At 42.2% G+C, this 25,099-nt stretch overlaps 2 protein-coding genes across 5 annotated transcripts in view; one reads left to right on the forward strand and one right to left on the reverse strand.

Annotated features, from left to right (window-relative positions):
- Nucleotides 1–22,538, reverse strand: LOC112162331 (caveolae-associated protein 1). Its single transcript, XM_024298126.2, has 2 exons — nt 20,999–22,538; nt 1–3,025 (listed from the first exon to the last, which is right to left on the reverse strand). The coding sequence occupies exons 1-2, from the start codon at nt 21,527–21,529 to the stop codon at nt 2,153–2,155; spliced, it is 1,404 nt and encodes a 467-aa protein (XP_024153894.1). The 5' UTR covers nt 21,530–22,538; the 3' UTR covers nt 1–2,152.
- A 425-nt stretch (nt 22,539–22,963) lies between these two features.
- The window catches only part of atp6v0a1b (ATPase H+ transporting V0 subunit a1b), a 24,805-nt gene continuing 22,669 nt past the window's right edge, over nt 22,964–25,099 (forward strand). For all 4 annotated transcript variants that reach the window (XM_024298123.2, XM_036216999.1, XM_024298124.2 and 1 more), the window contains exons 1-2: nt 22,964–23,106; nt 24,542–24,698. In XM_024298123.2, the coding sequence (XP_024153891.1) occupies nt 24,582–24,698 (117 nt within the window). In that variant the 5' untranslated portion in view covers nt 22,964–23,106; nt 24,542–24,581. The remainder of the gene's footprint in view (nt 23,107–24,541; nt 24,699–25,099) is intronic.

Below are 25,099 nucleotides of genomic sequence, written 5' to 3' on the forward strand. Positions count from 1 at the left end.
TGGTTGAATCACATGAGCTTTTATTAAGGCATTAGTGGTTAAGCAATGCAAGAGTCTGATCAACATGACAGCTCAGAAACAGCTCAACTACATGTAGAGTGGAACTGGTAATGAATACTGATCAGGCACAGATTCACATTATATGAAAGCATCAGCTCAAAGAAAACAGTTTTCCAAATGTGATCTCCTGGAGTTCTCAGGCTCTTTTTCCTGGAGTTTCTGTTCGCTCTGGCCCTTCTCATAAAAGAGGATCCGTGTTATTGGGCTTCTCTAGAAACAAAGCTGTTCCTCAGACTCCTGATGCTGAGCTGCAGCTCTTGTTTCTTTCCATGCTGTCTGCTCAGAGTTCACCCGTGTCACCTGCATCCTGTCATCACGTTGCCAGGATACCAGACAAAAACAGGTGTATTTTCTGAGCCGCGTCTCTGTTTTTGAGCCTGCTTTTATATTTGTCAAATTAATTTAAACTTTTGTGAATTTTTTATATTTATTTTGGCTCCAAAACTTTGACTAGTAAAAGTATGCATTTTTATATTTGATCCTGTCAGATTAATAAGTAGTCACTCATATGAAATGTGAAGAAGAGCCAGGATGAAGCAGTTTTCAGGATAATTCCTGCTGCTTGGTGTGTTTTGGTCAGCAGAGGGCAGTGTGGGAACACCAAAGCTGAGCTGCTCATGATTACACACTGCGCATGCTCAGAGCTCAGGGCGAGCGGGCCGGACTTAACACTAGTCAAGAAAAGAATCAAACAAATGTAAACAAAAAAAGTCATTCAGTAACAGTAAAAATGTATATTTGTTTGTTGTTTTTTTTCACATAAACAGTATTGGATTCTATAAAAGCACATGCCAAAGAGACAAGCCACAAAGGAAGACAACAGCCGAGTAAAAACACATCAATAAGCATTATTGTCTCTGTGCCTCTAAACTGGGTGAATAGAGTAGCAAAACATAAAAATAAACATGACTTTAAATGCTTGAAGAGCAAAGAAAAGATGTGTGAGCATGATATGTGATAATAAAAGGTTCAGGTATGTTTTCATGCCACCAAAGAGCTGCAGCCCAAACGCCGTTTGGCAGAGGCGCTTAAACATGTCAGAGTGATTCAAACTGTTATTCTGACAGTAGCTTATAGAGTGTGCAGAGATGAAGCAGAGCCAAGCGTTCCATTGTTCCGTGTTTGGTGGGTTTTATTTTGTCGTTAGTCTAACGGTGAGAGGCTGACTCTCAGTTTAGGTTCAGGCGGAGGCCTTTGAGCCTTTAGCATACTGTAACTTTTTAACCATTAACACAATCATTCCAGTAGATTTTGAAGGAGAAAAGCGGCTCGCCGCTTTTCTCCTTCAAAATCTACTGGAATGATTGTGTCAACAGCTGAAAAATGACTTTTAAATCAAAGAACATAAACACTGGAGCTCTAGTGTTAAACCACATTGTTATATTTTCACCTCAAAACAGAAGAATATGACTAAACTGATCTGCTATTAACTCCTCATCTGATAAATTTAGCAGTTTTTCTGATCAAAGTCTTTTGTTAAGGAGAAATAATTGATAACTAATAATCAATATGTTAAATAGATTGATTTTTTTTTGTTTTTTCCAGGTGGGAAACCTAAAATAATATATAAAAATATTTCCCCCCCAAAAAAGTAACATGAATTAGTTTTCATTTGTGAACATAATAAAATACAATGATTTACAGTTTTTTTCTTTCTTTTTATAATAATGCAATGTTTCTAATGGTTAGAAAGCACCTGTAAGCATTGCTCCCTGCTGCTGGTGACAAAGATTTTTCTGCAAAAACTCGTCTCTTTTTTGGATGTTTGGTCGGTTTTTCAAACTCGCCATCAAGGTGATTTAAAGACAGCCTCACAGTTTGATCTGCGTCTTTTATATGACTTTACTATCAAGATTCCCCTGTGCTATCGTTCTGAAGGCTCACTCTGACATGTTCACCTAATAATTCCGTTTTGTGGAAAGTTTCAGTAAATTCTTTAGTGAGGACAAGGTTATTTTGTGAGGCCAAAATATAGAATAAAAAGGCTCAAATTGTATCAAGCCTCCATTATTTTTGAATAATAGTTTTTATTCTCTCATTTGTTTTAGTTTTTACAACCTCAGGCTTGGTAAACAAATGGTTTACTTGACATTTATTCGCTGTCTCTTTCTTTGTCGTCGTGATCCTGCAGGGCGTCCTCGTCCTCCTCCTCCTCCAGCTCATCTTCATCTGCACCTCCTCCGTTTGCTATCTCCATCTCTACCTCCACCTCCACGTCATCGACCTCCCCTTCTATTTCATCCAGGGGTTCTGCCTCCCTCGACACCTCCACCATCTCTGTTCCATGGACGACCTCGACGGCCCCTTCGCGGATCTTCTTCACGTGGAAGGTGAAAGGGGGCACTTTGTAGACGGCTGTCTTAGAGCGGGCGTAGACCACGTGGTCTGGTGTGAAGGCCTTCTTCATCTTCTCGCTGGATGTCTTCATCTTCTGTTTGCGCTCTGGATTGACGCTCATGCGAGTGCCGAGTTTCCCCATCTTCTTCTCGATGTTATGACGCGTCTTCTCCAGGTTCTCCTTCGTCTTCTGCTTTGTTTTCTCAATGTTCTCTTTGGTCTTTTGCCTGGTCTTCTCCAGGTTCTCTTTTGTCTTCTGCTTTGTTTTCTCAATGTTCTCCTTGGTTTTTTGTCTGGTCTTCTCCAGGTTCTCTTTGGTCTTTGCTCGGGTTCGATCCATTTTCTCCCTGGAGAAAACGGTTTTGAGGTTTTGCACTCGCTGCAGACTGCTGCGCTTGATGCGCTCAGCACGGGACTCCTCGATGACCTCTTCGATCTCCAAACCCTCCTCATCTGATGACAGATCCACGTGGGGTTTGTCTTCCTTCTCGCCTTCTCCTGCTTCCTCTCCAGGCTCCTCCGTGGCCTCCTTGAGCTCCAGCATGCTGCCTCCTCTGCTGCCTGTGACAGACTCTGAGGTCCTCATGGATTTGGAAATGCTAAGTTTAGAAGGAAGCTTCGTTTCATCCTGCAGAGAAGAAGCAAAAAACATCTCAGTGTTAACACAACGATGGATCAAATGATGGTTCAGTTCATCAGTCGACATTTGTTTGACTTTCTCAAGAAATTCCAGAAATTCTATCATTTAGAAAGCAGACTAACTAAATATTCACACACCAATGTTAGAGCTGCCATACCAACTACTATAACCCACAGTGAGATACCTGGAGATACACCTGGAGTTACAGAGAATTAACCCTTTAAAACCTGGGGCGTCTAACATCAAAATGCTCCTTCATTGATTTACAATCCTTTCCAACTGCAGTCAAATGAGCCGCCGTTCACATTTCCGTGGTCACATCAAGAAGCTCCGTGGAGTCTGGTGGAGATTTTCCAGCGTTCTCAGTCCTGCTACCGTAAGTATTGGATGAAACTCACACCAAAAATCCAGTGATGCTGATTTGACCACAGAAATGTGAACGGCGGCTCATTTGACTGCAGTCAATGTGAAGATACCATCTTCTCTTCTCCAGAACCTGAACTAGACACTAGGAACAGATGAGGGTTTAGTGCATGTGCAGCAGAGCTGTTGATGGAAAGAAGATCATTCATTCAAACAGAGTCTGTCCAAGACAGTTTGATTGATTTAAAAGGAGAAATACTCGGAAATACTGAAAAAAGATTTCTTATTTCATTTGTTCTCTTTATAAGAAAAATGAGACACAGACATGTTAAAAACTCTAAAAACAGGATTTTTATTGGAGGGGGACTTTAAAGGGTCAAACCACCAACCTTTTGAATGGTTTTCCTGCCAGAGTTCTGTGTTTGTATGTTTAGCTCTCTCGTTTTCTGAGGAGTCCCCCCCCACACACACACACCTGTGGCTCTTGGTGGAGTCGCACACACCTGTCTGCTCTGAGGTGGATAACAGCCTATTGTGGTTGCATCCTGAGTTTGTTGTGTTGCTCCAGCTGTTGGGTCGGTTCCTGCCTTCTGTCCCTGAGGACGGCACGTTCCAGTTCTCTGTCTGCTCGTCTCTTCCATTCCACACTTAAGATTTAGTGATCATCTTGTTCGTTTTTTCTTTGTCATACTTTGTGGTGATTTTTTTTTTCATTTCTAGGTTGATGGATATTTGTGATTACTTTGTTCCTGTGATTGTTCCTCTTCTGGAGGACGGTTCCTTCAACGAAGGCTTGACGTCTGACCTGACTCATGCCAAAGTGTTCCTCAGCTACATGGGACCTGATTTCTTCTTTTTTTCCAGTCCCCCCCCCACCCCCCTCCCTCTGGACACAGCTAACTTCTTTTGTCACCCTCACACTAATGAAGAGACTGGAAAAGGGGGCAGGGGAGGCCTTCTGGTGGGCTCCTCGGTGTCTGCAGGCTCTCTAGGTTGTCATTTCCTCTCCCCCTGCTCGGCTTTTATGGTCAAAACAGGAACACGGCAGAACCTGAACAAAGGAGTCCCAGATAAGGAAGTGAGAGCTGGAGCAAGGTGTGGAAAATGGACATGTTTTTATGCTGCTGAATGACTCCAGAAGGAAAAATGGGAGGATTCCTAGTGGTCTTGGAAAACCATCTGCCCAGCAGGAAGGTGATAGCATCAAAGTGTTAGTTGGAAAGTATGGGAATGAGAGCTCAGGGTGGAGGCGTATCTATTGTTTTAGCCTGCCGGGATGCCGATGGTCATTTTATGGAGGCATTGTGCTGCAGTGTTCAGAGTACACATGACCTTGGAGGAGTGGGTTTAGCCGTCCCTCTCTGCAGGGAAAATTCTGTTCCATCCTTAAAAAACAACCATCTAGTTCATTTTGACTCCGTCTTTGACTGTCCCCCGTCCTGCCAGAACTCATGAGTACAAACTACTTCAGGGACTAATACATCTGTTTACACACTCTCACTTACATTTACAAATTATAAAATGATAACTTTTGATAATTAATACTTCAATTAATACTTTCTGCTAAAACATTGGATAACGTTTGCTGTCATTGTTGGTCTGGAACAAATTTTTTTATCATAAATGAAAACAAAGTAAAGGGACGTGTGTTTGTTTCTCTTTAAGTTGCACTCTCACCAACTTTAAAACCAAAGCTTCCCTAGATTTAACCAAAACCAACAAAAAAGTCCATCGTTCCATCCCAGGTTATCACTGGATTTAACCTGTGTGGGGTCACAGGGGTCACAGGACCACATCACTACTACCAAAGAGGGGCTGGACTCTCATACTTGCTGCCAGAGGACAATTACAGCCAATTACTTATTAATCTCTGAAGCATTTTTTTTTTTTCATGAGGAAACCCATAAAGGAGAACATGTAAACTCCACACAGGAAGGATCCAGATGGAAGCTGGATCCTCCTGAGGACTGCTTTCCTGCTTGTTCTAATTGTCTGGACTCACATGATCCAGGTAACCAGGTGTAGGTGAGGTGTTTATATCTGGACACTTATAGCTCTGGAGTTCCCCACTCCTGTTCTAGCTTGGACCTGGAACTGGGCAAACGATATCTGGACGCAGACGGTGAAGTGGAGCTCCAGCCGAACTGTTCCCGATCCTGCAGACTTACCAATGGATGCATTTCTGACTTCCAAACACAGCCTCTACTTTGATGCACATGTTTTGGAGTCTTTACCTCAGCTCTGATCCAAGTGTCTGCTTGGTGCCATTGCAGAGAAAGACAGAACGGAGTCATACAGCAGACCGCCAGGTTCCACATGTGTGTATGTCTATGGTATTATGTGTTCAGTACCACAGATGCACAGTTGTTTCTTCACCTGCTCCTTAATGGTGGAACATTTAATGCTAATGATCAGTCTGGATTATTTCCCATCAGGAAAGTTCAACATTCCATAAACCTGGAACCCTGTGACCCCTGACAGGACCAAACAGATGGACGGATGTTTCCCTGCAGCTTCAATTATAAACACTCAATGCCTCTTAAAGCTGTAAACTGTAATAAAATTGGACTTGTTCTTCTACATTTAAGGAGCACTTTCTAACAGTACTGAGAACTCAACAGGAAGTCACTGGTCAGGGTGTTTTCATTAGAGGCCCTCAACAGGCTGCAAGTGATGCAAACAGTAAATGGAAGTTGAGGCATTCACCTTGGTGCCTTGACTTCCTGACCCTCCTAATTAATGAAACATTGTTCTGTGTGAAGCTGCTGCTCCAGGGACAGGAAGAAACCCTGAGAGCTGAAGGAAAATCCATGCAGCAGTGGAGGGATCTGAAGTGTGTGTGTGGCTAACCCAAGGTTTTTTTTTGTTTGTTTGTTTTTTAGGCTTATTTGGCATGTATCTAATATTTTAGCTATCAGCTTCAGTGATTTCAGCTATAATCTTTAGGGTCTTCAGCTTTCAATTTCAGCATCTTCAATTATTATTATAGGTAATGCTATATATCTAGTTCATAATTATGTTAAAAGTTAGGTTTTTAAAGTTTTTAAATGTACTTTTACAGTGCTCAATAAATGTTTTTTGTGTGTTTTGGATTTTGGTCTCCTGTACGACTGAGTTTGACACTCCTGTTTTAAGCTAAAGCTTCTTTTCCAGGTTTCAGAGAACTCCGTCAGTTCTGATCACAGCAGCTCCTCTTGATTATGTCACTGAGTCAGAAACCTCAAAGACCCACTCTAAACAGAGAGCTCTCAGCAACGGGGAGGGAAAGGGGGCGGGGTCACTCGCACCAATGGTCCTGCCCACAACTTGCAGGTGAATTTTCCTGCTGCTCTGCAGAAACTGTGTTCTAGAAAACAACCCAAGTTGTAATGATTTGGTCTGAAAACAGGATCATCATAATTAAAAGGCCACTTTGAACAATTTGAATCTACAGTAAATCAAGAGATGATTGTAGTAGGACTTAACCCTTGAGCTATCTTATGAGGTACGGATTACATTGACGTGTTATCATCTCATGACAAAGGTGGACAGGATTTCATGTCTGCCACGGACACCGGAGAAAATCAAAAATCATTGGAAAAAAAGTTTAGTGTCTTGTCTCCCAACGTCAGCATACCAAGGACTTCACAAGGGTTACAGTAAAACAGACTGAGAGCCTGCTATCAGAAATAAAAATGATTTTAGACCAGAAGTCACCGACCTTTCTGAAAATGAGATCTACTTCATGTTACTGAGTATATGAAGGAATGTCAGTTTGAAATAACACATTTGCTCAGTTTACCTTTAGTCGTACATTTTTAATAATGAATACTGATCCTCCTCTATGTGAAGACACTGAATTCTCACCATAATTATCAAATATGACAACAAGCTAGGAAACAGATATCAATATTCAGCACTTGATTCATCTCAGTCATTTTCAGATGATCTCTTACGTCATTACATTTAATGAGAAAAATGTTCCATTTTCACTATGTTGTTCCATGTTTATCAATTATGAAATGCTAAAGAAAAATCAACTTAAACATTTTAAACAAATCTTGTCTCATTTTGAACTAATGACCAAATCTGCATCATTTTTAACAAAATGAAACTCTAACTTAAACACCTAAACTTATCTAAAGTTCATGTATCGTGAAAATATTTTAAGAGCTTTTAATTTTTAAATCTATGTAAATGCAAGTGCAATTTAAAAATTAGCAAAAGAATAAAATGTAATCTTAGACAAGCTAAAAAGTGTGCTGGGCTGTTTGTTGAAGAGACCTGAGGGCACTTTGTGTGGTCCTGGGGGGCACCATGTTGGTGACCCCTGCTCTAGTGTAGTGATCCAGTTTAATCCACAGATCAATGAGTGAAGATTCTTGTGTAGGGTGAGCCTGAGCAAAGTGTGTTAACTGTTTTAGCATTGCTTTTGTGAATTAAAGGAACATTTATAGGAGAAGTTTGATCTGCCTCCACTCTCTTGCAGTTCCTGCAGTAGCCATCAGGGGCAGAACATCTCCATCTTTGATTCCCTTTTAACGAAAAAGACTAAACTCCTTTGGGAAGTAAAGAATGTGTGACTGTAAGTCTGTGCTATTCTGTCACACAAATGAAGCAAACACAAGTAGAAATCCTGGCTCTCAGATAGAGTTTTTTGTAAGCTGCATCGTCTTCCTAACAGCTCCTCTTCTGGCCTTGCTGTGGTCTGAGACCACCTCTGGAGCAAGAAATGTTCCTTTTGGAAACAGATCACTGAAGCCATTAGCATCATTGGAGGTCTGTGCTTCTGTTTCACTGGTTCAATGCCATAATCTCTGAACTAAAGCAGCTGATCGTGTCTGCTCAGTCACTGATTGTTCTCCTGTCATGATAAAGTTTGTGTAGAATCTCCAGCCTGTATGAGCTCTACCTAAAGGCAGTGCAGCTGCACTCCCTGCTGTTGCCATGGCAGCAGTCAGCAGCAATACAACAACTGGAATATATCCACATAAAAGGAAAAGTGGTTTCATCAGAAAGTGAGTCAGTGTGTGTGAGCAGCAGAAGCAACACACCCGTCTCTGTTTCTGTTTCCCTCTAAGCTCAAACCACCGAGAGCTCCCCGGCCGCCGTGGAAAAGCACATCTGTGTGTGTGCTCGCGCCAGTGTCCACGTGCACACTGTACGCCATGAGCTTTATGACTCCACATTCCATGACACACCCACACATGGGGGGGATTTTCCAGCAAATCCAGGAAAAGGGGAATCCTCTTGGTACAAAGAGGAAGAGAGGAACTGGAAACATCCTTCTTCAGCTGAAAACCCCATTTCACTGTTTGCAGATTCTGATTTCCTTTTCTCAGAGTTCATGTCTATTAATAATTACTTTTTTTTTAAGAAAAGCATGAAAACAATTCTCAAACATGAAGAAATGTAACATTTCTAAGGTAGACAGAAGTGAGCCACAGATCTAAATGAAAGCAAAGAGGAAAGAATGTCTTAAGTATCTGTGAGGATTAGTAACATTAGTCCTCACTGACAGGCAGATGACTGGCCAGCTGACTAAAGTGGGTGGCAGTGAAGATGTTATTATTCTTCAGCAAACACCACCCACTCAAGCTCCACCACCCCAGGGGCTTGTCACAGGGCAATCAGCGGTAAAATGATGTTTATGGTAGAAGATTTCACAATTAAAATGCCTTTTTTTGCTCAAATCAGGAGATGCTGGAGTCTGCTGACCTGAATTCCCCCAAGCAGCTTCACAAAATCTTGAACAGAGTGTAACTTTTCAACCATTAACATGATCATTCTAGTCGATTGTGAAGGAGAAAAGCGGCTCTTTGAGGCACTTTTCTCCTTCACAATCGACTAGAATGATCATGTTAACTACTAAAAAGTTACAGTAAATCAAAGAACATAAACACTGGAGTTAAAGGGTTAATAAACAAACGTCTCCCATGAAGAAGAGCTCCTGGTTGGTGCACACAAACACCAGACATTCGTGTTTTCTTTAGGACACAAACTAAAATAAACCTGACGACTGAGGAAGTGCAATCCTTATCTGAATCAGACACGATCAGCACTTCATGTAGCTACAGTGAGCATCACTAACACCTCAGACTCATGTAAATATTGATGTCAGCTAAAGACATGCACTCAGACTAAACATAAATGACTGGAGATAAGGAGGAGAGGGACATGGAAGCTGACGGTTTAAACAGGGGTGTCAAACTCAGTCATGCAGGGGCCAAAATCAAAAAAATCTGTAGTTTTCTAGGACATAGTTTCTGCAGGAGTTCTTTGAAATTCACCTCTGAATTCTGAGTGGGACTGTTGGCACAGAACAATCCCCCCCACTTCCCATCATCCATCCGTTTACAGTCTTTCCCACTAACTTACAGCCAATCACAACCTGACATTCCCGGTGCAACAAAAATTGTGATCGGCTTTCCAGCCGTACAGTTCTGGTCCAGATTCCAGCTCACATGTTAGAAACACCAGAAACACAATTTTCTACAGAGCGAGTCTTTAAAGTGGACATGCCGGGTGATTGCTCTCCTCTGAACACACTGCTCGGTTTACATCCATTTTGACTAAAGTATAACTTCTAACAGGGTTTCCTAAAGCCCCCCCCCCCATGCTTTACTTTTTCCATTGTGTAACAGACCTGAATTAAACTGTGACTCATTCTCAGATGAACTGACTCATAAGCAAGAGGAAAGCACAAACATGTGGGGGTACTCCAGGATCAGAGGGCGGGGCCAGTGGCTTGGAGGACTGTAGAGCTGCTTCCTTGTGATTGACTGAACTGATCCTTGCAGACAGATAATGATGGTGAACGGGGAGTGCAGTGAATGTCTTGATCAGCCAAACAGACATGAAATGAGTTGACGTGAAGTTGGCTGTTCAGCACTGAAACACGCTCTCAGCTTACTCAGTACGTCTCATGTGAATGCTATGGGAAAAAGAAGGTTGTTCCCAAGCAAAACCCTGGGAAAAAGCTCACTCTCTTTTTCTTCGTTCTACTTGCCCCTTCAGCCAGGAGGATGGAGCCACAGAGGAATGGCTATATAAAGAGAAGTTATGCTGCCCCTCCCTGAGGACAGTCAAAGACAAATGAGTCACTGAGTTCAGGAGCAGCCATGCTTCCTGTGTCCCTGTCTTTATGCTCGGTGTCTACTATCTGGATCAAAGTATGGAGGGCTCATGAGAGCCAGACCTACAGAGGTGACTGATCCAAATGCATCGCCATGGTAACAGTCAAAAATGTTGCTGTCTGTCCACAGTGTTGTTCTGTGCCCTTTAGGGCATCTCACACGGGGCTGTTGGGTCAGCAGCTTGAACAAACTGGGATCCACCTGAAATGAGAGTTTTGGTGCATTTCCAAATCAGCACTGGAGTGGCTCAGAAGGACAAATGCAAAAACACCAAGGACTCTCCGGCTGACCGTACAGTTAAGAGGAGAATAAGAAAACTTTATTAAAAATAATCCAGAGAAGTAGATGAAGAGGATGGAAAATGTCTCTTCTGCTAAGGTGGTGGGCATGACAGCAGAAGGACAGCTGCTTATCTTCCTGCTCGTTGTTTTTCGTCAAAGTCCGAGTTTTATTCTGCTAATTGTCACAAACGGGCAGACAGCTGGTTCCACCTGCAGCAGGTTTTTTAGTTCAGACAGCAATTCAACACAGATGAAAGTCCACAAACTAGATCAGGGTCAGACAGGCAGAGGTCAATCACGAGCATGGGATCATCCAAGAGGAGACTATGTCAGAGTCCAGGCGAGGGTCAGTGCAGGCAGCAACCAGTTAGAGAAGATCAGGTCCAGATGGAAACACTCAGTAATGCAGGCAAGGCAGCACAAACAAGACTTCGCACTGAGTGAGTCTCTGTGTTTTGCGTAACCCTTGTTCTATCCTAGGTATGTTGATGTTAGGAGTGGGGTCATCTGGACCCCATAAGACAGCGTGCTGAACTCTTTTTTCTCAATATTTTTTTATTTTAACTGGTGTCTGTGGCAGACATGAAATCCTGTCCACCTTTGTCATGGGAGGGATAACACGTCAATGTAATACTCGGGTCATCTGGACCCCAGAAGACAGCACAAGGGATAAGAAGCAGGTGGGTGACTGTCAGATCGGTGTCAGGTGAGTCAGAACTCTGGAGACTGCTCCCGCCGGACACCAGAGGAGGAGTCAGAGCTCTGACTGACAGTAATACTGCAGGTGTGATCCGGTTTATCCCATTCAGAGTCTCCATTGAAAAGACTTAGCAGCATTTTTTCATCTCAAGAATAAGGATCTGGACAAAAAGTGTTAAAAGGAAGTAAAAGTAAAATTAGAGGAGAAGAGCGCCTTTAAATAAACTGTTTCTTTAGATCCTGGGGAAACACAACTCTTCTTAAATGAGCTGTCATCTCAGAAATGTTGTTAATCAAAGGATTTTCTCTCTATAAACAGCATTAAGCAGCTTTTCAGTGCATATCTTCTTGATGTTCCCATCCTTTGATGAATGTCTTTATTGTATTTCACAAACTGTTTGAGTAAATCTCGTCAGTTTGTTTGTTTACTCAGACGGCTGAGAATCAGCTTCCCACATACTAGCAAAGGAGTCTGGAGAGATAGTGTCCACCTCATACAATGACATGTTCCCAAGGCTGCAGATACGTGCAGTGGGGGCAGCTCAGATCTCTACTATTCATGGTCAGATTGAACTGTTTCATGGTAGTTTATCTCCAGGGAGTTCTGACCCCGTACCTCCATGCAGCCTGACGCAACAGCGCACCAGTGCAGCGCCGAGGGACAAGCGAACGTCAGTTAGAGAGTATTCCCAGGATATTCAACAACAATTCCAGCTTCTTTTCTGAGCTGCGGCTGAGTTCCAGCACAGACGCTGAAGCTTGGCAGGTCTTCTGCCCCTTCTCTGTCCCTCCTAGAGCCAATGTTCAGGCTTGACTAACAGGGACACATGGACATTATGGAATGGCAGTGGCCATCGCCATGGTGACAGTGTGTTTCTCTTTCCAATAACAATGTAGGAGGCTGATGTTTATTGAAAGATTTATGAAGCTGCAGAAGAAGTGGCCTCTTCCTCAACTGTCCTGCTCATGCAAAGTGTCCTTGTCTTTCAGAGAGCAGCCATGAGCTTTGTGGTCATGAAAGACATTCTTTCCCTGCTTTGTTACCACTTTAAGCTGACTTTGTTTGATTTAGTGCACCTTTATGGAAACCAGAGAATAAAAATAACAGGAAAAACCAACAAGGAACAGCTGGAAACGTGAGCATAGATTTCCTCAGAGACTTATGATTAGGGCCGGATTGATAAAATCAATTTATTGATTTGAAACAATTTTGATTCGTAAAAATATAAATTCATTTAGCACATAAAGCTTAAGTCTGCTAGCTTGATGCTAACATTTGATTGAATTTCCCATAGGACGGCTAATGCTAACGCTCGGTTGACCTAAACATACATTCTGACTAAATTAACATCTGTATAAACTCACAGACATGAATTTTACAAACTCTATTGATGAAATATTTTTAAAGTAACTATTTAAAACTTAGTTTTTTTTCCTCATACTTTCTTCTTCTTCTGGAATAAGGTGTAATTGCTATAATGTGATCACCACCTAGTGGTCAAACTGAAACGTCCTCCAGGAGAAGCAGAACAATGTTTCCAATGTTAATGATCTGAACATTTTAGTTAGAACTTCTCTTTGAGAGAATCCATGTAACTCTGGATGATATTAACAATGTCAATATTTCACTGATACATTTACAGTATGTGGTTCATATAAATATATTCAAAACTCAAAATTGAATTGAATTGAGAGGATTGAAAGAATCAGAATCAAATCGATCCAGGCTCTTGTGAATCGAATCGAATCTTTTCTGAAAATGATTGTCGATACCCAGCTTTACTTTTGATCCCATCAGATGTGTTTTAGGGACACAGTCAGACAATAGTGGAGAATGTTATGAGCATCTTGTTTCATGTCAGTTGGATACTGTAGTAACAAATGCTCTTCTGTTCAGAGACCCGTGGAGCAAGTGGCCCTCTGAAGCTGGGATCACATGATGCAGACGATCATATGAGGAAACAAACAAATGTTTTCAATAAGCTGTGACTCACTCAAGTGTGGCTCGCGTGACTGAGCTTCTACTGACTAATAAAACATTGAGGGAATCAGAACCAGAGCTGGGCAGGATCAGAACTCAGACTGCACTGGGTGTCTCTGGGTTCTTCCCTCTGGGTTTGTCAGAATCAAACTTGAAGTGTTTCGACACAGCTCTGTCAGTGAACTGAAGCCATGCCCCATAATCCAACACTCTGCCCTTTAAATGGGTTCTCACACAGAGCTCTACTGTTGTGGAATCAGCAGTGATGATGGAGAAGCTCAGGTTGTTCTTGAACGACTCCTGAATGAGATGTTGCTCCTCAGCTTGGTTCTCTCTGTGCTTGTGTGAGTTTCTTCATTTATTCAGATCTGGTGCTTCACTTTCATCACAGATGGAACACTGATGGACTTGAATCTGAAATCTGAAAATGGGCCTCAGGAGTAAAAGTCTGACTTCCTTCTGTTTGACTTCACTCAGGTGTTTTGGGATCAGTCAGATGACTGTGAATCTACATTTGGGAGGGATCTGGTGGAAGTGTTTTGACAGTTGTGTACACTGAAACATGTCTGTGAGAACATCTACAAAAGTCAGCATGTCTCAAGGAGAAAAAACAACAGACAAAACCTTTAACGTACTCTAATTTTTCAGCAAAAAAATGTAATTATTTTTTGAAAATAGACCGGAGTTTCTTTTGTATCTTGATGTAACTTCCTGCCAGAATTGATGCAGATCGCTCGCGCACAAAATAGACCAGACGCAAAAACGGTCTGCTGCATGGCGCAAGCCTTCCATGGCGCTCCGTGGCGCTCCATGACGCGCCCTGGTGTGAATCATACTATACAAGAAGCCTCTGCCTCGGAGCAATACTGAGGTTTGAGACTCAAAGAGGCTTCAAAATGATAATCAAGGGCAGTTCTGTGTGGAGATGAGCTAATTGTGCAAACATGATGAAGAACCCTGCACCACGAGTCCTCTGAGGATTCCTCATATCTTCAGCTTCAGCACTGACCTCAGTAGAAGTTCATTCCCTCTTCTTGTTAATCACCCTAACTCCAAAGTGTCCAACTATTTTACAAAGATTAAAAGAATATTTTTCTTTGTTGTGTTCCAGATTAAATCAGCTGCCAATTAAAAAATGTTTTCTCCAAAATGAAGACGGTGACTTTGGTTCAATGGGTTTTTACAAAGATGAGAATGAACAAGATAAAAGGACGTTTCAGATGTATTGGTTAAAAATAGTTTTCTTCTCTGTATGAAAACAGTCACTGTTTAGACCTTTCTTCCAATAACTCCATCTTCTGATCCATCTCGTCTCAGTTTGTTGTTCATTTTCCTTCTTAAACAAGAATAAAAACCTTCTGTTTCATCTGTAAACTGGAAAACATCCTCTGAGGACTGCAAATTCAATCGGAGCAGGACTCTTGTTTTGGTAGGTTTCCTGCTCAGAACATAGACCTGCACACATCTGTTTGAAGAGACTGGCTTCAGAAACAATGAGTTTGAACTTTATAATGATGTCCCTAACAGAAGAAATCTGCTGAAGAAAAAGAAAAACACTTAGCTTTTCCTACAGATTTGTTCCAGACCCTGAAAGGGTTAAAAACCATAAAATGTTGAGCTCTTCAGTGGTTCTGATCAGTCTCAACAAAAATAAAGACCTCACATTTGAACTGGACAGCATTATTTTGGTACTACACTCTATAAATGACCATTTCACTTTTAAGTAGAGCTGATCACAAAAGAACCTCGGTCTGTTTAGCTACATTTACACTCCAAAGAAACTGCTGAGGTATTAGATTTTGTTCAGGAAGGACAGAAGAAAAGACGTCTGCAGTCCCAGTGTTCATCTATGGGATGATGGAGCTCAGCAGACAGACTCTGATCTGCTCAGAATAAAGTCATGAATTGAGCCTCTTAAAGCTACCTGCCATAATTAGGTTAAGGTTTTTGCATTTTGCAAAAGGTTTCTGCTGAGATCGACCAAACTAAAACCACAATAAAGAAGAATATGTGGTTTAAACCTATCTTTGAATTTCCATCTTAAGATGTGAAGAGAAAAGGAGGTGTAGGTAAGGTAACCAGGGAGAAACTTCCTCCCTCCAGGAGGAGGAATGTGGAAGACTGAGGAGCAATTCAGTGACTGGTTCCATGTGAGGACGAGGAGATTAATACGAAGCACTGGGGATTCCTGTGCTATGAATCATCTGTCTAAATATGGCCCCTGGTCTTCATCTTGACACACCCATCCATTCCTGTTCAGAGAAAAAGAGCCCCCCCCTCTGCACTTTCAGTGCATGGTTTGTTTTTGCTCTCCCACTCTCTCTCTCCTCTTCTTTTTGTTCCAGAATCTGCTCACAAAAGCAGCTGTGTGTTAAACGGACACAGGTACAGGTAAACTGTAGATCACACTGTGGCTGCTGCTCTCTGGAATGACAGGCGTGCTCATGGTAATGAGTAAAATCGTTTTCTGACTCTATACTCTATGTCTGTGTTTGTGTTGCTTACATTTTAAATAACCATCATCGTTGTGAGTCTGTGCTGCATTTCTGTGTTTTATTAGGTATTTTCTTTTGTAACATAAAACCTTAAAACATTGACTAGTCAGAAATCTTGACTCCTTCTGATCCTTAATGACTCCAACACTAAAGCCAAAAGCATAGAAATGATATTAAAAAAGTGAGAACATTAGCAGGAGCTGCACCACTAAGAGACATCTCTGGACATCTCAGTCTTCCTCGGCCCCAGTTCCTGTCCATGCTCAGCTTTTCTGATAAGACTCTCTAACACCGACATATTTATGATTGCTGTGGCCTAAAACGCCTGATGTTGAGGCAGCTTTTGGGAAAAGTTGCAACTAAAGTTGCAATGTTTTTTAATATATTCTTTTTTGAAAAGTGCCTAAAAATGTTAATTATAAAATACATTTCCAACTCTTTTTATTGTGACACATGCACTAAGAAAACACTGAACCGTCACCATGTACAACGGTGTTGTGCTGTCATTTAACTTGAATAGAACCGTTAAACACAAAATGAACTTTTGGTCTTCGCTGCTCACAGTAACACAAATACTTTATTAATTTAAACATACTTAATAATAAAATTATAAACTTAAAAAAAGCAACATAAGCAGATTAAGCCTCAGACCTCCATGTTCTCCACAGAATCTTCCTCTCCCAGAGGGAAACAGTCACGAAGCTGCACCGCCATCCATGACTGTTGTCACGGTAGATTGGACAAAGTTGCAGTAAAGTTGTGGTGAAAATAAAAAGTTGCAGAGTGCAGAAGAATTTGAATAGTTTCAATCGCAACATCGCAAAATCCTGGAGGGTCTGGTGAAGGAACCTTCAGTAGGTTTTCCTGCAGAGTCAGATGGGTCAGAGGAACAGATCATGGTAGATGTTCTGGAGATAAATGCAGATGGAGATGTTTAGACTCAGTGATGATGGATGCTGAGGTTGGAGTTAAAGAGGAGGTTGATGGATGTAGAGGACGAAGACAAGAGGACGGCTGGTGTGAGAGATCAGGATGTGGAAGCAGATGACTCCACTAGTCACTATAATCATCCAGATGAAGGGACTGGTGCTGCTTGTATTCTATAGAGGACTTCAAAAGACACAATAACTTATTTCCTGGATCTTCATGAGACTGCTGCATCAACAATGCAAACATCATAGTGAGGAAGAAGCAGCAGTGTAAAAGTGCTTGAGGACAAAAACAAGTTACAAAAATCTTCACTGTGTTGCAAACATGAATAATTCTGTGAGTTTCTGTTGGTGCTGACCTTGTCTCATCGTCAGCAGCTCATCGGGGTTTGGAAAGTCTTTTCTCTGAGATCTCCTGAGTCACATTTACTGAAGCACGTGGTGTTACAAAGCAGGAAGTGAAGTGTGTTTTGGTTGACAACATCAGTTGTTAGTATCACAGGCGTCTGTTGGAAATGCTGAGGAAGGAGCTCTGGCTGTGCAGCTGTTTGACGACTGCTACATTTATCTGGGATTTCCAGTTTCTGTTTTTCCCCCTTTGATGGATCACAACCCCAGTTTGCTAAACATGACCGACCTGCTGCCATGTTTGTGCTAGAGAGACACAAAGACAACTTCTGACACCATCATTCCAGCAGCTCTGCTGTAGCATGCTAGCGAGCTCCACTGTCCACCAGGGAGCTGGCTAGCATAGCGAGCTAACCCTCTGAATCTCCACTTAAGACAATGTGGGCAAACACAGGTTGGGGCACCACAGAAACTGCAGACAAACCCATTTGGGGCCATGTTTTCTGTCCACTTTTAAACCATACGGGCCCACTTGCCTTGCTGGCTGGGTTAATATTAAAAAACAACAAAATCTTCCATAAAAACAGATTGATGTTTTGCACCCAAAGAAAGGTCAACGTATTTGTAGTGCACCACCTATAGGTAGACACCAGAATTACAGGGAGAATAAAACAAGATTATCAATTTCATTTTCTCCAGTTTGGCGTGTCAGATTGAATTGCTTCATGGTCCTCTGGTGGTAGTTTGACCACCTCTGTTCTACACTGAGGTTATTTTGGATGTTGTAATGTAATCAGTCAAGATAATGAATGTTTGTCAGTCAATAAAGGATCATCTATAGAGTACAGCAGCTTCCTCAAACTCTGATGACAAAAAGTTCAGATTTTACAGAAAATATAAAAAGTTACCTGCATCACCAGGAACTTTTTTCAATGTTTACTGCACTGTTTAATAGTCTTGACAGTGTGGTTGAGGAAGTTGTTTTAAATGGTCAATTTTTTCTTTGATTGACAGGTGGGTGGACCCCCCCAGGGCTTCAGCTTTTACCTCGTCTCAGCCATTGTTGAGATGGGCGGAGAAACCTCCAACCCTGCTTCAGGCTGCTTTTTCTCACAAAATCCTATAGGTGGCGTGATGTGGGTCTGTGGTAACCACAGGTGATGGAAAGCGGGGCGGAGCCACTTTCTTCCTGACTTGAGAGCTGAGCTCCAACACTGCTGTCATGAGGGTTCGGACCGTACCCTGTTTTCATAAAGCTGAGGTCATCACCGTATGAAACTGAACGTGTCTGTTTGACTACAATCATGAGAGGAAAAGACTGGACTCGCTATGAAAACCTGGTTTGACCTGAAGAGTTCATTTTTCAGAGCCATAATCCTGCTGAACAAAGCCGGATTGTTTCTGCCTCCTCTCACTTATTCCATTACAATCTGAAAAATTTGATGTGTAATCCAATTCACCTTAAAACACTGTTTACAGGCGAGAGCCCCTCCCCGGCGGGGCCTGGAGGAGCAGAAGAATGCACGGTGTGCCTGTTTCATTCTGGGGGGGTTCAACTTTAATTATGTCATGTTTGGTAACCATAAACAGAGGCGTGTTTTGAGTTAGGGAAGCAGCCAGAAAACAGCCCTTCTGGGCCAGTTTGTCTCCAAAATCTAGATCTGTTTCTGATGTTTCAACTAGACTGCACTAGAAACCAGAAACCGCAACTTCAAGAATTTATTAAGCTCTGATTAAAAATAGATTTATGATGATGTACAGTTGGGAAACAGTTAAGAAACTGAATTCCTCCAGCTGGAATGAAGAAATCAGCTTTTTCCACACAGCCTTGCCCTGCTCATCTGCAGATTGTTTTGAGCGCTGTACAGACAGTGTCAGTCAGGGCTGTGAGCGAGCTGGAACAGGACTCATGCAGACCCAGAATGAAGCAGAGAGGCAGACCCAATCTGAGGGTGGAAACTCTGAATGTTCTCGTGCCACTGCGCAAAAAGCTGAAAGCTATTACTCCCCCTCCACACAGCAATCCTGAGGGCTGAAGGAGAGCCTGCCCCTCTGCAACCAACAGAACTCATCGCTTTGCTTCCATTAGTCATGGAGGATTTTTGAATCCGTCTTTGAGGAGAAGATGAAATCATCTTCTGAGTGGAATCCGCACAGGTCCTGCTGCAGCAGGCTTGTTTAAGCCTGAACGCTCAGGCCCATACATGGTGCACTAAAGGAAAATATCTAACCAGCCAGGATTCAGACACACTGTAACGGGCTGGAAGTGACTCAGGCAGAGCTGAAGGCCCTGATCACAGGTCCATGTCTGCAGGTCCAAGTCTTCAGCTGTAAATTCAAGTCAAGTCCCAAAACTGAGAGTTCAAAGGAATATCGTTTCACAACCACAGTATTTGTTTCTGCATTCCCAATCCAGAAACATTATAAAGGGAGCTTTTATTTTTAGAGCTTATCGCTATAGAAAACAAACACACCAACATGATTCACAAGTCCCAAACTTCAAGTATCAAGTGAGACTCTAGTTCTCATCTTAAGTTCAAGTCCCCATCTCTGGTAGATGCACATGAACTGTGAGGTGGAGCATTTCCCTGCAGCAGACGGAGTCTGAAGCAGGAATCCACCCTCACTTAGGGCTGGGTTCATGAAATCAATCAATCGATTTGAATCGATTTAAGCTTAAAATTCACTCACAGACATGACTTTTAAAAACTATTTTAATTAATTAATATTTTTAAAGTTGTCATATGTACTCTAAAACACAATTTTTTTACGCATTCTTTCTTCTTCTTGTCCTGGAAAAAGGGGTAATGCTACAGTGTGATCGCCACCTAGTGGTCAAACTGAAATGTCCTCCAGGAGAAGCAGAACAATGTTTACAATGTTAATGATCTGAACATTTCTGTTTGAACTTCTCCTTTAGAGAATCTATGTAACACTGGATGATATTAACAATCTCATTATTTCACTGATACATTTACGGTATGTGACTCATATAAATATATTCAAATCATATAGTAGATTATTAATGTATTTCTAAACAAATATGTATAAATCTGTAAACTTAAAACTGAATTGAAGAATTGAAAGAATCAAAAAAATCAGAATGGCATCGATTCAGGCTTTCGTGTATCAAATCAAATCTTTTCTGGTTATTATAACAGACACCAGTCCTGCCCTCACTGCTAGGATCTACTTCTGTTCACATCTTTGCATCTCAAATCATGAAAACGAATCAAAAAGAAAAAACATGAAGAGTGCAGCCATAAGGTTGAATATCTAATATTTATTCTAGATGATGAGTTGCAGTCAGAAATTACTGTTATTTATATTTACTAAAGAGAGCTTTATTTGAATAAATCCAACACACATATTTTATCTAAGAGTAGGTGAAGCTGTCTGAGTAACAGACTGATGAAAAAATATCATTTTGACTCAAAGGTTAAGATTTTGCTCCCTGAGTTTTCCTGGTAAACACCAGCTGACACTTGGATGTTTTCTATGGATAACTTTGCAGTAAATTCTTAATTTCTCCCTAAAAAAAATACCTGTCTTCTAAAACCAAACAGCATAATCATTTATGAACCTCAGACATTCACTGAGTGCTGCTGGGACAACACCAGGCTGGAATAGTAAAGCCAGCTGCAGCGTTTTGTTAGGCGGCGTGCCACACCCATCCTTCATCAGAGCCCATGCACATCCATCCACCCCTCTGCCAGGTCAGGAAGCCTTCACACGTTCGCCACCTCTCACCTGGTAGATCATGACTTTGAAGTTGCGTCTCTTCAGCAGCTCTGCCTCGTTGGTCTCCAGCTTCTTGATTTGGCCTCCCTGCTTCTCCAGGGTGGCCCGCACCGTCTTGACGTTGACGCTCACCTTGCGCACCTTCTCCATCATCTTGTTGACGCTGTTGGATGTGGTGCTGTGGCTCTTGGACAGCTTGGTCAGCTCGCCTTGAATGCTGGTGACCGAGCGTTCCATATCCTGCTGGCGGCTCTCCAGACCGCTCTGGGTCTGCTGGATCTGGTCCACCGCTCCAATGATCTTGTCAAGCAGAGAGAGAACCATGACCCCGTTCACTTGCTGGTCCACCTTCAGGGCCTCATCTTTGGCTTCTTGGGTTTCTCCATCTGAGCTCGTGGTCGGTGGGTCTTTCTTGGCTGCTGCCAGAGCATTGTCTTCATCATCAGAGGGTGGCAGGTTGACCTCATCGTCTGAGATTTCTGTGAGGGTTTGAGGCTCCAGCAGAGCACTTGCAGATTCCAGTGGTTCCATGGCTGCCATGATCTCTGGGATACTGACTGTTAATCAGACTCTTTCTACCTCTCCTGAACGGTTGTTCCTTCCTCTGTTTATAAACTCACTTCTCTTTCTCGCATAGGAACTCAGTCCTCTTTTCTGTTCTCTTCCCTTCAAGTTCCCGGGGTCAGACCAGTAGAGAGGGAAGCACCAGATATTACCAGATAAGCGCTGTGAAAGCCTCACCAGGCAGAAAACCCTGTAATCAGGCTTATAGCAAGCTTTCTCTCCAGCCCTCCTTTTTCCACTGGACTCTCCTCCTCCGCTCAGACTCCTCCCCTTCTCCTCCATGAATATTCCACACAGCAGCCATGCTCCGCCCTCCTGACACAGTGACACACCTCTTCACTGCACACAGATGCATGTCCACAAGCTGAGGCAGAGTCAGAGGAGGAATGTTGGGCGGCATCTGTTGCTGTTTCCACTCCTCTTTTCCTGCACACTCTGCAGCCAAAAGGTTTAGATTTTCTGCAGAAGAAAAAGGAAAACTTCAGCGAGCTGAAATGAAAAAGACCCTTTCATTAATGTCAGGGAGAAGCTGCTTTCCAATCAGAGAACCAAATCACATCAAATGTTTAAGGATCCACTCCAATGGAGATTGGGCTTCTTGTAGCATTTTCCTGATGATGGAGGACAAATATGAAAGCTTAGAATTAGATTTATGGATATTTCTTTATTCCATTTGCTGTGAATCAGGAGCAAATTAAAAAAAAAAAAAAAAGGAAAAGATTGTACTTGTGATATAACAAAGGTAGATCCATGAAGGTCTTTGTACCTGCTAACTCAGAGTTTCTGATGAGTTTCTGAATTTCTGATGAACTTGTGCAGAAACTATGCCCTAGAAAATGACAGCTTTCCTGATTTTGGCTGTTATAAAAAAATATATCAAAAGATGAAAAGTGTGACTTTAAATGAAGATGTAACTTCTTCAAAGCCTTTATTTCAAGGGGGTCAAAGTCAATCAAACAGGGGGCCAAAATCCAAAGCACACAGTAGGTTGTGGGCTGAACAGAAAAAAACATTTATTGAACACATAAAACAAGCTAAATTGTTCAAACTTTTAAAAACAAAACTTTAAGCAAAAATATGAATTAAAAAAAAGAATATTTTTTCCTAATAAAACAACTTAAACCTTATTAATATTTTGCTCTTTCTATAATAATATTTTAAATTAAAATTATACAAGTTTTAGATGGTTTCTAAAAGAGCCCTTTTATAATCTGTAAAGAATTTCAAACAATAATTCATCATGTCAGAATCCACTTCCGGTGGTTCTTTCAAAGTAAAAGCTGAAACGTTTTGATTTTTTTTTCCTGCAGAGAAAAACACAAATTCTTTCTGAACATCGCTTCATAAAAAACTTTAATGCTCGTCATGGCTGTCAGGTTGGACGTCACAAAGCATCACAACACTTCTAGGTTGTGAACCCGTCATGCTTTTATTTTCCCGCAGCTTTCCCGCAGAGCTCCTCCGTGAGTACACACCGGCCGGAGCGCAGCATCCACCCGCAGCATCCATCCGGCCTCTGTCCCGCATCCAGGGCGGCGGGAAAACACTCGGCGGTGAGTCCGACCCCTGCTCAGATATGTGGGAATGTGTTTTCTGGTGGAACCGAGAGGTCAGCCTCCGGAATTACCGGGAGCACGAGCGCTAAGAGCGGACAGCTCGTCGGTACGAGGCTGCGGTCGGGGCTGTCAGTGTGACCCAACGGGAGGTCTCCATCCCGGAGACGGTGCTCCGCTTCAGCTCGATAACTGTGACCGCACAGATACACGCGCAGATGCGTGTTTACCAGCCTGGTAGCTGATGGTGACGGCGGGATGATGATGCTGGAAGACTGGCGGCAGCAGGCCGGGCCGCAGCATCATGGCGTCCTTGAGCGATGAAGGGCAGAGGAGCAGCGGGAGGGATGCTGATCAGCTGATGCTGCTCCATCCTTAACGCACCGAACTGACAAGACAACGGATGGGCTTATGTTATGTTTTTTACAGTACAGTGTGGTACAGTATAGTATAGTACAGTATAGTACAGTATAGAATAATATAGTATTGTACTGTACAGCACAGTATAAAATAGTATAGCACAGTATAGTATAGTATAGTACAGTACAGTACAGTATTGTATAGAATATTATAGTACAGTACAGCACAGTATATTATACTATAGAATATTTTATTATAGCATAGTACAGTACAGTGCACTACAGTATAGTACCACACAGTACAGTACAGTACAGTATAGTATAGTATAGTATAGTATAGTATAGTATAGTATAGTATAGTATAGTATAGCATAGCATAGTATAGTATAGTATAGCATAGCATAGCATAGCATAGTATAGTATAGTATAGTATAGTATAGTATAGTATAGTATAGTATAGTATAGTATAGTATAGTATCGTATAGTATGGTGTAGTAATAGTTCAAACTGAGCATCAGAAAGGAGAAGAAAGGTGATTGAAGTGACTTTGAAAGTGGTATAATTGTTGTTGCCAGACGGGCTGCTCTGAGTGTTTCAGAAACTGCTGATCTACTGGGATTTTCCCCCACAACCACATCTATGATTTACAGAGAATGGTCAGAAAAAGAGAAAATATCCAGAGAGCAGCACTTCTGTGGGCAGAAATGTCTTGTTGATGTTAGAGGAGAATACTCAGACTGGTTCCAGCTGATAGAAAGACAGCAGGAACTCTAATTTGTTAGTGTCAGTTCTTGTTTTTGACAAATCTGCAGCAACTGTGTGATGTTTGCATGTCAACATGGACCAAACTCTCTGAGGATGTTTCCATTGCCTCGTTGAATCGATGCCACCAAGGATTTTATCAGCATGTGTTAATACAAGTTTTTAAGAATCTCAATTCATTATTGAAAACTGTTTTACATAGTAAGTCTGTCCTGTAACTATGAGTTTCAAGCTGGGGACTGGACGTGGTTTCACTAACAAATTGAACACAACCACGGTTTGCTAATGTTCTGACCCGTCTGTTCTGGTTGTAGCGTTTCTTCTGTCCATCCTGACTGAGGAGTGTCTGTCATCATGGGGGAACTGTTCCGAAGTGAGGAGATGACTCTGGCCCAGCTCTTCCTGCAGTCAGAGGCCGCTTACTGCTGCGTCAGTGAACTGGGAGAACTGGGGATGGTCCAGTTCAGAGACGTGAGTATGAGCGCTTTGGAGTTGTTCATCGTGTTTGCTGGAATTAGACAGACAATACACAAAAAATGAACTGATATACAGTGACCATTCCTCATTTGATCAAAACCCAAGAATGCACAAACTTGTTGTAGAAACTCACTAATAAACGTAACCTTTTAACTCCTGAGGCATCGCCAGTGACACTTAGACACAAATTCTTCAACGTACTGGAACTTTTCAACTGTTAACCCGATCATTCCAGCAGATTCTGAAGGAAAAAAAGTGGCTCTTGTCTCCTTCAGAATCTGCTGCAATGATCAGGTTAACAGTTGAAAAGTTACAGTAAATCCATCCCATCCATCCATCTTCTTGACCGCTTCTTCCCTTTCGGGGTCGCGGGGGTGCCGGAGCCTATCCCGGCT

The sequence above is a fragment of the Oryzias melastigma genome, linkage group LG19 (assembly GCF_002922805.2).
Source record: "Oryzias melastigma strain HK-1 linkage group LG19, ASM292280v2, whole genome shotgun sequence".
NCBI classification, from domain to species: domain Eukaryota; kingdom Metazoa; phylum Chordata; class Actinopteri; order Beloniformes; family Adrianichthyidae; genus Oryzias; species Oryzias melastigma.

Excerpts from the sequence above, each read along its gene's own strand:
- LOC112162331 (XM_024298126.2), bottom strand. The coding sequence starts at position 21,529 with ATGGCAGCCATGGAACCACTGGAATCTGCAAGTGCTCTGCTGGAGCCT. Across the intron at positions 3,026-20,998 it reads TCAAAGTCATGATCTACCAG|GATGAAACGAAGCTTCCTTC; the intron begins GTGAGAGGTGGC and ends TCTTCTCTGCAG.